At 44.8% G+C, this 13,172-nt stretch overlaps 1 protein-coding gene across 2 annotated transcripts in view; it reads right to left on the bottom strand.

Moving 5' to 3' along the window:
- sorcs3 (sortilin related VPS10 domain containing receptor 3) overlaps positions 1-13,172 on the bottom strand; it is a 260,977-nt gene that overhangs the window by 74,651 nt on the left and 173,154 nt on the right. For both annotated transcript variants that reach the window (XM_037254286.1, XM_037254275.1), the window contains exon 8: positions 5,212-5,301. In XM_037254286.1, coding sequence (XP_037110181.1) covers positions 5,212-5,301 — 90 coding nt within the window. The remainder of the gene's footprint in view (positions 1-5,211; positions 5,302-13,172) is intronic.

Below are 13,172 nucleotides of genomic sequence, written 5' to 3'. Positions count from 1 at the left end.
TTCGTTTATTGCGGCTTCACTGCATCGTGGATTTTTTCCAGCCAATAAAAAAAAAAGTTGTTATAAAAAGAGTTCTAAAAACATATATGCAGTGTTGTACTTTGTTATAAAAGAAGTTGTTATAATAAAAGACTTCTGAAAACATCGTACCGTATTGGCCTGAATATAAGACGATGTTTTTTGCATTGAAATAAGACTGAAAAAGTGGGGGTCGTCTTTACATTCGGGGTCTAGGCATTATACTCTTTCACTTGTGCACAGCAGTAAGTTAAAGGTTGCTGGTATCGCCTGAGTATGTTGCTGTGATCGTGTGCGTCTTTGACACAAAGTGAGTATATACATTTCATTGTTACTACTGTCCACTGTTGTGCCGTTTGTCCGATCGCGGTTTGCTTCGTGTGTGTGCCGTTTGATTGACAGCTCCGGCGCGCTCCTTTAAGTTTGCCTCGCATCGTACGAGCAGAATAAACGCATGACTACAGCCGTTACGCAGCGGCACGGCAACTAACGGTCGCCAGCAAATGTATTTTATTGCCTCGATCACTTATGTTTGTTGTGTTGCAGAGAGTATTTCATTTATGGTTATTTAGTGTAGCGGAACCGTTACGCGCAGTTAGTTATGTAATGTGTGTCGTCTACTAGTGTTGTGTGACGTCAGAAGTTGAGCGTTGACTGACGTGCTGTATTTCTGTCTGTTGCTGAACCACACACGCACACACACACCACACACGCAAACACACACACGCAAACACACACACACACACACACACACACACACTCTTCATACAATTATCACACACACAAGAATCACATTCACACACCCAAAGACTCACCCATGTACACTACACACACCTGCTCTCACATCCTTACGACCAAACATGTGCCTATACCCTTTTGCCAGTTTGCCTGTATGCCCCTATGAGCCACAGTGCCTGTTACTTTTTTGCCAATAATTTAGTAAAGCAATCAAAACTGAACCACGTCTTCCCTCCTGTGTTCTGACCGACACCCGGGGGCGAAAAGAGGATAACCATCCGAGTCAACCTCTTATACAGTCCTAAGGCTCCCCAACAATAGCGGTAGCAGTTTGCATTATTTTATTGCAATGTTTTTCCTTATTCAGATTCACATCTACATATGTACATCTACACACACCGACACACACACGTATAATATTTATATTTTCAATATTTATACAATATTTTCTGTATGTTATTTATACTATTAATCAAAGTCAAAAGTCAAAGTCTGCTTTATTGTCAACCTCTTCACATGCCAAGACACACAAAGAAATCGAAATTACGTTTCCACTATCCCACGGTGACAAGACATAGTACACGACATACATACAAGTAATCAACACAAAATAAAAACAAGAAGGCACAAACAATGAATAATAAGAGTGATGAATAAATAATAAATAACCAAATAACACAATAAATAAATAAATAAGAGGAGCAAAACGGAGCAAGTGAGCATACAGCAGACCGTCAGAATATAGCGCAAAAGTACAGGACGCTACGCAGAAGGGGGGAGAGAGTTCAGGATCCTAACAGCCTGGAGTACGAAGCTGTTGGTGAGTCTGGTGGTGCGGGAGCGCAGGCTCCTGTACCTCTTCCCAGAGGGCAGAAGATCGAACAAAGAGTGAGCGGGGTGACTCACATCACTCACAATCGTGGTCGCCTTGCGGGTGAGATGGGAGGTGTAAATGTCCTTCAAGGAGGGGAGTGAAGCACCAATAATCTTACCAGCCGTGTTCACTAGGCGCTGGAGGGCCTTCATGTTGTAGTCAGTGCAGCTACCACCCCAAACCGCAATACAGCTGGAGAGGACGCTCTCAATGGTGCCACGGTAAAACGTAGTCATGACGGCCGGAGGAGCACACGCTCGCCTGAGTTTCCGCAGGAAGTACAGGCGGCGCTGGGCCTTCTTCGCCAGTGATGCGGTGTTGGTGGACCAGGAGAGATCCTCACTGATGTGCACCCCCAGGAACCTGCGCGGTGCAGTTGCGCGGTCGGCAACGCGCTACAGTTGCGCGTTCGGCGGTGCGCTGCATTTCCACGATTGGACAAAAATGCGCAAATGAAAAATTTTTTAAAAAAGGCGGGGGTTTTTTTGCGTGGAACGGATTTTTTTTGTCCAATATTTGTAATGGGAAAATATGATTCGGAATTCGAACGATTCACTTCTCGAACAGCCTTCTGGAACGGATTGTGTTCGAAAACCGAGGCTCCACTGTAATTTGTTTGTGATAAAAGAACCAGTAAAATAATTGACAATTGAAAACAAGATGAACAACTAACATATAGTCACCTATCCTTTTGAAACCTAAATATTTACAGTATTTGTGTTTTTAAGCTCCATGTAAATGCATGCAGAAAACCGAATATGCCTTTAATAATTGTTTTTTAAATTCACAATACAACCCTCTTTTCTAGTTGTCACGTGCCACCTGCCACCCAGCCGGTAATTTTCCATCACAGCCACGCCCCTCTAATCAACTCAATTAGCTGCACCTGCTCCCGACTCATTCACTCTCCTACTTAAACCTCACACGCCGACCAATCCTTATCAATATGTCCCCATATGCCACCCATTTTGTACCTGTGCCTTGTGCCTTACCTCTGTGCTTACACTTGACTCCAGTTGCCGACCCGATTTGTTTCTACTGACCGACTACGCCCGGTCACCGCCAACCCCGACCAATTGCCCAACTCCAACCATGACCGAACGCCGCCATCCCTGACCCATCGTTTGATCTCCACTTCCCTCCTCCCAGAGAGATCAATAAAGCAGTGTTTTCGCACTGGCTCGTCCTGTCTGTTTTTGATAGAACATACTGACCACCTCTACCACCAGTGCACACTGTGGCACGAGGACGGGCTAGTCCACACGTAGGAGCGACGAAAGGGACGCTCGGCAGAGGTCAAGAACCTCACTCAGATGCCCCGTTTGCAACCAGTGCAAGGCATCCAACCGGCCCCTGGCCGCCCTGCTCCAACCGCTAGCCGTTCCTCATCGTCCTTGGTCCCACCTGGCGATCGACTTCGTCACTGGTCTCTCTCCGTCCGAGGGGCACCCTAACCATTGTCAATTGATTTAGCAAGATGTCTTGCCTCATCCTGTTGTCCAAGCTGCCCACGGCAAGACAGATGGCCCAGATCCTGTTGCGGGAGGTATTTCGGTACCATGGCCCGCAGTTTGCCTCGACCTCCTGGGCGGAGTTCTGACGCTTTCTTGGGGCCATGGCCTGCCTCACCTCTGGGTTCCATCCCAGTCTAACAGACAGGCAGAGCGCCTCAACCAAGAGCTGGATAAGGCCATCTGCTGCATGTCATCCAGCAATCGGTGCAGGTGGGCCCAGTAACTGCCGTGGTTCACAACACGCTCCCGATCTTTGCCACAGGCCTGTCCCCGTTCCAGTGTGTGTTCGGCTACCAGCAGCCACTGCTCGACCATCAGGAGCGGAGCACCGCCTGCTCATCGGTCCTGGTGTGCGTTCATCGCTGCCATCAGGCTTGGGCTTGGCCCAACTTCTTCGGTCCGTCGCCAGCTACGCTTGCCAGGCCAATAAGCACCGGACGCCGGCCCGAACATACTGGGTGGGTCAGCGCGTGTGGCACTCTGCTCGGTACATTCCATTCCGGATGGAGTCCCTGAAATTGCTTCATGGGACCGCTCCCCGTCCGCTAGGGGATCAGCCCCTCCGCCAGCCGAGCTCCATGAGAGTCCACCCCACATTCCACGGGTGAGACCCGTCCACGATAGCCCGCTGGTTCCTGCGCCCGCTCCTCCACCTCTCAGGCTCGTTAATGGGGACCCCGTATACACGGTCCGCTCCCTGCTCCTGTCCCATCTGCACGGCCAGGGGATCCAATGCATGGTCGACTGGGAGGGCTACAATGACTCCCACCGCTCCTGGGTCCCGGCCCGCTGGATCCTTGACCAGGCCCTCATCAAAGAGTTCCACAGCCAGCATCCGGACTATCACACTAGGCGGCCGAGGGCGTCTGAGGGGGTCCGGGAGGGCCGCAGCACCCAGTCGTGCATCTCGCGCCTTGTCTTCTGCCTCGTCCTCTGTTTCAGATGCATCGGCGGCACTGCCGCTGCCTCCAGTTTCGGCTCCTGACGTCAGGGATTCGGACGGGGAAGTATTCATTGATCCGCGTCAGAGTATTGATCCGCTCTTTATCCTTTACGCAGTAATGCAGTGTTTTTGATGCTGTGCTGCTTGAGGCAGGAAATCGGCAATCGGTGTTGGTTTTTTGGCCTTGCTGCTTCTCTGCATACATTTTCCCAGTTTCTCTGAAACTTTTGATGAGATTATGGGTCGTCGATGATAACATTCCTAAATTCCTTGCAATTGTATGTTGAAAAACTGTGAACTGTTTTGAGTATTTGCCAACGTAGCCGTCCACAAAAGTGGACCTTGCCTCATCCTTGCTTGTGAACAACTGAGCCTTTCAGGTAATGTTCCAAACAGGTGATTTTTTTTAACATTTCTCAACTTTTTCAGTCTTCTGTTACCCCGTCCCAGCTTTCTTGAATGCCTCAGAGGTATAAAGTTCGAAATGAGAGAATACTTCAAAAAAGTTTGGACATTTAATGTATTTGTATTGTATTCAACTAAAATTAGGAGGGACAGAATTTGCATTGTATGTTTACATTCATTGTTTACAATGTCTTTGGAACTGCGGTTTATCTGCCACCATCTCATGGTGATATATCTGAAGCACACTTGTTTCTCATCCATCCATCCATCCATCCATCCATCCATCCATCCATCCATCCATCCATCCATCCATCCATCCATCCATCCATCCATACATTCACCCAACCCATCCATCCATCCATCCATCCATCCATCCATCCATCCATCCATCCATCCATCCATCCATCCATCCATCCATCCATCCAATTTCTATACCGCTTGTCCCCACGGGGGTCGCGGGCATGCTAGACCCTATCCCAGCAGTCATGTGGGATGAAACCGGAGTGCACCACCGTGCCGCCACTTGTTTCTCAAATACTGATATTAGTTTAAACAGGCTGTTTGTCTTTTGTTGTGACTTAGATGGCGTTCATCTCGCTTTTTATGACTAATTCATGCAGAAATCAAGAAAATTCCATTGAGTTCTCATACTTTTTTCAAGTAACCCCGTGTATCCGTGATTGCTCAAAACTGGAAAAACGAAATATGTTCCAACCTACCTTTGGTAAGGAATATTTTGGAAGTTTTATTTGGATGAACAGGTCTCTCTTGTAGGAAACAAAATAAGTAGCTCTTCCTGGCGTAGGCACCTATAAAATCAATTACACACACGAATTAAACTAGGCATCTTGAGGCATAATTTTTGCACCCAAGCTACAAGCGGAGAAGAAGCATGAAGCAGAACAGTACAACTATATATACATACAGGGTCCGGCAAAATGATCTTACACATTTTTAGGTTTAATAAAATGCACTTGAGAGCCTTGTCATTAACCAGATCTGCTGCTTGCGTTCTTTTTTCTCAACTTTGACTAGTGTCATAGCTGCCTTTTAAATTAAGTATGACAAAATATTTTTTGTTAATTTTTTAATATATATATATATATATATATACATATATATATACACACACACACACCACACACATACACACACACACACACACACACACACACACACACACACACACACACACACACACACACACACACACACACAGGGTGCGGCAAAATGATGTTTTTTGGTTTTTTTGTTTCGTTTCATTTCAATTTCGTTTTTGAATAATATCATTTTATTTAGTTTTTTTTCTTTTTTTGTTTCGTTTAATTTCATTTCCGTTTCGTTTTCGAATAATGTTATTTTGTTTCGTTTCAGTTGCTAACATGAATTGGACGGATGAGCACCGCGCTTTCATCGTGGAAACGTTTATGAAGAACGAATCTGTAACTGCAACACAACGAGGGTTCTGTTTGCGCTTCAGACTTGGTAGACATGATCCTGTATCTGCTCGAAACATGATCTTGTTATCGGTTACTAACTTCAGAGCCAGTGGATCAGCATTGTAACGGAAATCAACCGGCCGACCTCGCACTGCCAGAACTCCAGAAAATTCTAAAATTATATTTGTCTAAATAGGTCAAAACTAGTGGTGGGCAGGTAGATCAAAACAAATCCAATAAATCAAAATAAAGATATCAACAATATCAAGTTAGTATCTAAATTAGAACGCGACTTGCGCAATGAGATTAGTTACAGTTTTGGTTTTGTATGCATTGCTGGTGACAGCCAGGTTGCCGGACTTGGTGCTTTTTTTGAATCAGCGCCAAGCAGGCACCATTAGCTCTCACCCTCCTACCTCCCCTCTTCCTTTTCCTCTTGCATTCTGTCCATCACAGCAGAGCATACAAGCAAGCAAGCTGCTCCACAGAATAAGAAGCAGCTTGCTGGAGCCGCTCACAAAAACCTGTAACCAAAACGTTTGCTCTGCATACTCTTTTTTTAACTAAAGGCTTTGGAGATTGCTAGATTGTTTAGACTTATTTTATCATACTTTCGCCAGTTGTTTATTTTGTGTTGGATCCCCTGAACACAAAGAGTACATGAATATGTGTGATATTGTAGTAGTTGTCGTAATTGTAGTAAGCACATGAAGAAAAACATCCATCCTTTATCTGAATCCCTTTTCCTCACAAGGGTCGTGGGCAAACTGGAACCTATGCCAGCAGGCGGGGGACACCCTGAACTGGTTGCAGGGCACACATAGACAAACCGATTCACACTTGCACTCACATGTAAGGGCTATTTGGAATGGCCGACAATGCATGTTGGTGAGGAAACCGGAGTACCCAGAGGAAAACCACACAAACACAGGGAGAATATGCAAACTCCACAGAGAAAGGCCAGAATTGAAGCCACCACCTCTGCACTGCGAGGCGGACGTGCTAACAGCTAACTGCACATGTTGAAATTTATAAAATGTGTTGCACAAATGCAATCTAACCTTAGAGGTACATGAATAACAGTTTTTCATTGGGCTGACCAGGGCTTCTATTGTGAGAGTCTCTGACCTGTCTTGTCGGCAAATTAGATGATTTTTAGCTAATTTTAAGCTGTTATAATAGTGCACCAACCGTTGGAACCTTAAATACAAAAAATTGACTGGAACTGTGCCACCTTAAAATTCAAAGCAGGAGCCTCAGTGCATCAGCGGAGGTGAGTTTAAACTAAATCTCTTATTGTTGGACCACAATTGAACAGTGTAAAGTGGTGCAATATACTGTAGTGGCTTGACCAACAGGCAATAAGAATCTTGAATGACATTTAAAAGTAAAAAATACGAAAAAATATATGTATGAAAAAGAGGAAAGGTAATTTTTTCTAGTATAGTAGTTCCTGGACAGAACCTGGAAAACAAAAATTATTTGACCTGACAGGAATACTGCAGAATGATGTCTAAAGTTGGAACGGGTTGAATCGGTTGAAAAATGTAGAAATTAGAAGGGAAAAACTAAATTTTGGAAAATTTGGCGTGAATTTCAAAATTGAAAATGTGGAATCTTTGGTAAGTGTGAAGTTGTTGAATAGGTAGGCCAGCGGTGTCAAACAATTTTTTTTCGCGGGCCGCATTGTAGTCATAGCTTCTTTCGGGGGGCCCTTATGACTGTCAACCCAAATAAATGTATCAGCACCTCATATTACATACAGTAAAAGCTACAAAACAAACTGATAAATAACTCGTTTTCAAATCATACGAGTAAAAACTGGTCAAATATTTAAAAAAAATATATTATTAAAAGTGAAGACAATTTGCAATTCTAGTAATGACACACGAATGTGATGCACAATTTGTCTTTGCGGGCCTCATAAAATTATGTGGCGGGCCGTATCTGGCCCCCGGGCCTTGAGTTTGACACCAGTGAGGTAGGCGAAAGATGAACAGTTTTAAGTTGGAACGGGTTGAATCGGTTGAAAAATGTCGAAATTAGAAGTGGAAACCTGAAATTTTGTGAAATTTTGCGCAAATTTTAAACGTGAAAACGTGAAATTTTTTAACTTGCCAATTTTGGGAATGTCCTCAATGTGATTTGAATGTGCTGAATGACGTGAATTTCAAACTAGAACGACGTAAATGTGAAATGTTGAATGTGCCATTAAGAATGAATGGGGAAAAATTTGCTAGAAATTTGCGAATTTTGTGAAAACTGAATATTTTTGGAATGAAAAAAATGTACCGTAAATTCCGGACTATAAGCCGCGACTTTTTTCCAAAATTTTGAACCCTGCGGCTTATAGTCAGGTGCGGCTTATATAAGGATTTTTTTTGTGATTTTTGTGATGACTTGATCACTTTTATACACTGCGGTATCTTGAAGAAAAAAACAACAACAAAAATACTATTTTGAAACACTACTATGGCTGCTGCTTATTCTGGCTGTGTTGCTTGTGACTATTATGAGCTTTAGTAGGAATGCACGCTAGGTGACCTGCGTCAAAGGGCTCTAAACCCTTTCTCTTACTCTGCCATGTGACTCAGAGATTACACAAAGCAGTGGCGCTGTTTGGACCATCTGCATTGTATTAAAACCCAATCAATCAGCATTTAAATTCAATTCTTCTGACATTTTGCTCACCAAAAACAAGTTGTAATGAACGTGAACTTTTAATGCATTTTATTCAGAAGGTTACTTTGAACCCCGAGGCTTAAATGGCGGCGCGGCGTATTTATGGATTTTTACGGCCTCCAGGGGGCGCTCTAGCAGGAAGCAAGAGCGAGACAGACGAAGAAGAGATAATGCACCGAAAAAGACGTGCTAGTTTGTGTTTTGAACATTTCGCGGATCACGCACACACCCTCATCATGGAAAACACACGAAGAAATGCATTTGATGCAGCTTTTAAGTTAAAAGCAATCGATTTGGCTGTCAAAGAGGGAAATAGAGCTTAAATGGCGGCGCGTCGTATTTATGGATTTTTACGGCCTCCAGGGGGCGCTCTAGCAGGAAGCAAGAGCGAGACAGACGAAGAAGAGATAATGCGCCGAAGAAGACGTGCTAGTTTGTGTTTTCATAGGCGAATAGTGGCGTATAATTCACACAAAGAAGAGACAGAACGAGATCAAGACGGACATTACTGAAAGGAAGCTTTTATACACAAACCGTCATTATGGGGGACAAAAGAAATGCATATGAAGCCGCTTTTAAGCTAAAGGCAGTCGATGTTGATGACATTGTGTTGCGTCACCCTTTTCTCTATTTCGTGGTCCCGTCTACTCTGGAGCTATATGTGTCGCTCGCTAGTTTAATGTAATTTAGCGCTTCGTGCATGAATAAAATTAGCATGAACAGACCCTCATCACACTCGAAGAAATGCATAAAAGCGACGACGAAAGAGAGACTGAGAAAGTGTGAGGCGAAGGATATCTAACGCTATTCCAATCGGACGCTGAGGAGGAAGACTTCGATGGTTTCAGTGCACAGGAGGAAGATGAAGACGATGAAGCTCTTTTTTTACTTTTACTGGTATGTTTTTTAACGAGCCCTGTTGGTGCTGTACTACCGTGTTGCTGCTGTGTTACCGCCGCGTCTCAGTGACTTTTACCGGGTATGTTTTTTGTAATCCAGCCCTATTAGTCTTGTGTTACTTCCGTGTTGCTGCGGTATTACTGCCGCGTCACGGGCAGTGTTTGGAAAGAAATGTTAAGGTATGTTATTAAAACTTTAAAAAAGCGTTCTGTGTCCAGTCTTTCTTTGTTAATAACTCGCGTGCACACTTCCGTGTTGCTGCGGTACTACTGCTGCGTCACAGGCAATGTTTAGAAAGACATGTTAAAGTATGTTATTAAAACTTTAAAAAGGCTTTCTGTGAACGGTCTTTCTTTGTAAAAAACGCGTGTGCACGTACGGCTTATAGTCCGGTGCGGCTTATATAAGAAAAAAACTAAAATATCCCCCAATTTTAGCTGGTGCGGTTTATAGTCCGGTGCGGCTTATAGTCCGGAATTTACGGTAAGCAACGGTGTCATGAATATTTGAAATTAAATTAAAAAAGGAATGGAGTGAATCGGTTGAAGTATGTTGAAGTGGTTAAGTGTCGAAAAAGTGTCGGAATTTGTAGAATAATCATAGGACATAGGCCTTCGCCCTCACACAATGAGTGACAGACTGGGCTGGCCTGAAATAATGATGATGATGGATTAGTGGGTTGGCCATTTGTGAATATAAATATACGTGTCCACCAATGAATATTACCAACATTGTAGTAAGTACAAGTTAAGCCCCTAAACTACTGAGCTGCGAAAAATTGTGAGTGTTTCCAAAGGTAGCAAAGGTCAGGGTTTGTCCAAGGTCGCCAAAGTTTGCCAAAAAGTTCCCAGACATTTATCTGTACTTTTCTTGTCACAAGGCAATTGTGAACAGGATAAAACACTAAAACCGTTGGCTAATGTCTGGTGACCATTTGGCGAACATTTACAACATTTAATGAATGCTGACAACTGCATAAGAGTTTATGCTTACAATATTCACACACCACATTCAGACAGCTTCAGCTGACATTGGATAATTTATGATTCAAAAAGTACAGTCCAGCATTATATCCATCCATCCATCCATCCATCCATCCATCCATCCATCCATCCATCCATCCATCCATCCGTCCATCCGTCCATCCATCCGTAGTCAACACTGCTTATCCTGTACAGCAGCGGTCCCCAACCCTTTCAGCTTCACGGAGCGGATTATTGTTAGACAATATTTTCACGGACCGGCTTTTGAGGTGTGGCGGATAAATACGACAGAATAAAATTATGTTACCGGCATAAACAGCAGGGCGAGAGCAGAGCCGAATCATGACAGAGTGTACCCCTATCATTGCTCATTGTAAGACTTTTCAATTATTATTTTCGTCTCTACTAATACAGTAGCACACTACAGTCATTTAACATTACACCATTATCATCATCGGTTTAAAGTCCGCTTTCCAGGCGCCGCTGGGTTGGACTGGGTTCTCGATATGGCTTTCTTCCACCGGGAACGGTCCATGGCCATCTCGTGGTTGATGCCGAGTGCCTTCATGTCGGCTGCCACGGTCGTCTGCCAGGTCTTTTTAGGTCGGCCACTGGGTCTTGTTCCCTCTACGTTATACAACATAACTTTCTTCACCCAGTCGTTCTCGTCCTTCCTCACTACATATCTGTACCATCGCAGTCTGCCTCTCCTCACCACATCCACTATGGCCTCCACTCCCATCTTATTTCTCAGCTCTGCACTGGTCTTTTCCTCCCTCATTGACACACCACACATCCATCTGATCATCCTCATTTCTGCTCTGTTTAGTTTGTCTTCGTGTTCTGTTTTCAGGGCCCATGCCTCACTTCCGTACGTCATACTACTTCTGACGCAGGCTGAGTACACCTGGCCTCTCATCTTCAGGGATGGGGCCTTAGATGTTAAGAAGGGCATGAGTTCCCTGAATTTGTTCCACCCGCTTCTCACCCTTGTGGTCACTGCTAGGTCCACCCCCCCATCAGCGTTAAGCATGTCTCCAAGGTAGCAGAAGCTGTCCACCACCTCGTACATCTCCCCATCTACCACGAGCCCCTCTTGTGTCTGCTTGGGCGACTTCTCCCCTGCACCGCTTGCATTGGAAGGTCTCACTTGCAGCTAGTAGGCTGCCTTTTACTCCGCTGCATCTTCGGTGTACCCATCTCTGACAACCCTTGCACCGGCTAGAGTTAGCTTGCACTCCCTTCCCGCAAACTCCACATGGCCATGCTCCTGACTGCGATATCACTCCCAGGCCAGCACCACCGACCATGACCTTTGATTTTGCCGCATTCACCTTCATTCCTTTCACTTCCAGGCATGTCTTCCAGGCCGCTAGCTTCCTAGCTAGGTCTTCTCGACTGTGAGCCATCAATACCAGGTCATCCGCGTAAAGCAGCTCCCATGGTAGTCCACCCCTCACTTCCCTCGATACCACATCCATCACGATAGCAAACAGTAATGGGCTGAGCACTGATCCCTGGTGCACCCCTACCCTTACTTCAAACCCATTACTGTCGCCAACTCCTGTTCTAACAGCTGTGCAGGCTCTGCAGTAGAGAGCCATCACAGCCTTAACCAGTCCCTCTTCCACGCCTGACTTCCTTGGGCCCACCTCACCACCTCCCTTGGCACCCTGTCGAACGCTTTTTCCAGGCCAACAAAAGCGGAGTACAACTTCTTCCTCTTCTCCTGGTGTTTCTCTTGCATCTGTCGGATGACAAAAATTGCGTCTGTTGTACCTTTACCAGGCATGAAGCCATACTGCATCTCGTCCACCTCTACCCGTGACCTCACCCTCTTTTCCAACACACCCTCCTTTCCAACACATTACACCATTAATTGTTTTCTAATCAATCTGTTACTTTACACAAGTTTTGACACTTAATGTATAATTATATTTTAGTGCAATAGTTTAGGTAACATAACTAAGCACAACTAAGTATGTCCCTCGAGTATAGCCATGAATGTAGACTAAAACACTTGCAGGACTTGTGAATATTGTGCACAAGCTATTGTACATACTAATACTAATCATTTACAATATGGTGCAGTGCTACAAAACAAATATGTTCCAACATCATGCTCTCCTACGTCATCAACAAGCTATCACTAACGTACGTTTACGTATGTCACGTCCGTGTCACAGGACGCTCGCTCAGCCGGCAACTTTCCTCAGCCACAACCCTTTCATCACCGTAATGTCTGTCACCTGCTTCCTCTTGTTACCTTATGTATTTAAACTCTGGCCGTGTGTTTCTCCCTTTCGGTGTCTATTGTTTCCTCTCGTTTGTGTCCACGCCTGTTGTCCTGTTTGTCTACTTCCCCCGGGTGTCGTGTGGAGGCTCACGGTCAGAACCTCTCCCTAGTCTGCACTTGGTTCGAGTGGAGTTCTGTTTCCCACTCGCTGTCCGTGAGCCTCTTTCCGTCTGTTCCTTTGTTCATCTTCCCCCTTCCCTTCAAGAAACCCTGGTCCAAGCTGCATTTGGTCGCCCTGCTCCACTCAATCCTTGACAGTTTAGAGTGCAAATGAGACAATAAAAGGATGACGCCGCTGAATTAGGCAATAATTCATGATTAGAATAACATCCCACAAGTTTGTATCAGCAAGTCCAATGTCAAATGATCAAACTGATTAA

The sequence above is a fragment of the Syngnathus acus genome, chromosome 1, assembly GCF_901709675.1.
Source record: "Syngnathus acus chromosome 1, fSynAcu1.2, whole genome shotgun sequence".
In the NCBI taxonomy this organism is placed as follows: domain Eukaryota; kingdom Metazoa; phylum Chordata; class Actinopteri; order Syngnathiformes; family Syngnathidae; genus Syngnathus; species Syngnathus acus.
Note: the sequence above shows the minus strand (reverse complement) of the source record. Positions and strands in the feature narration are given on the sequence as shown.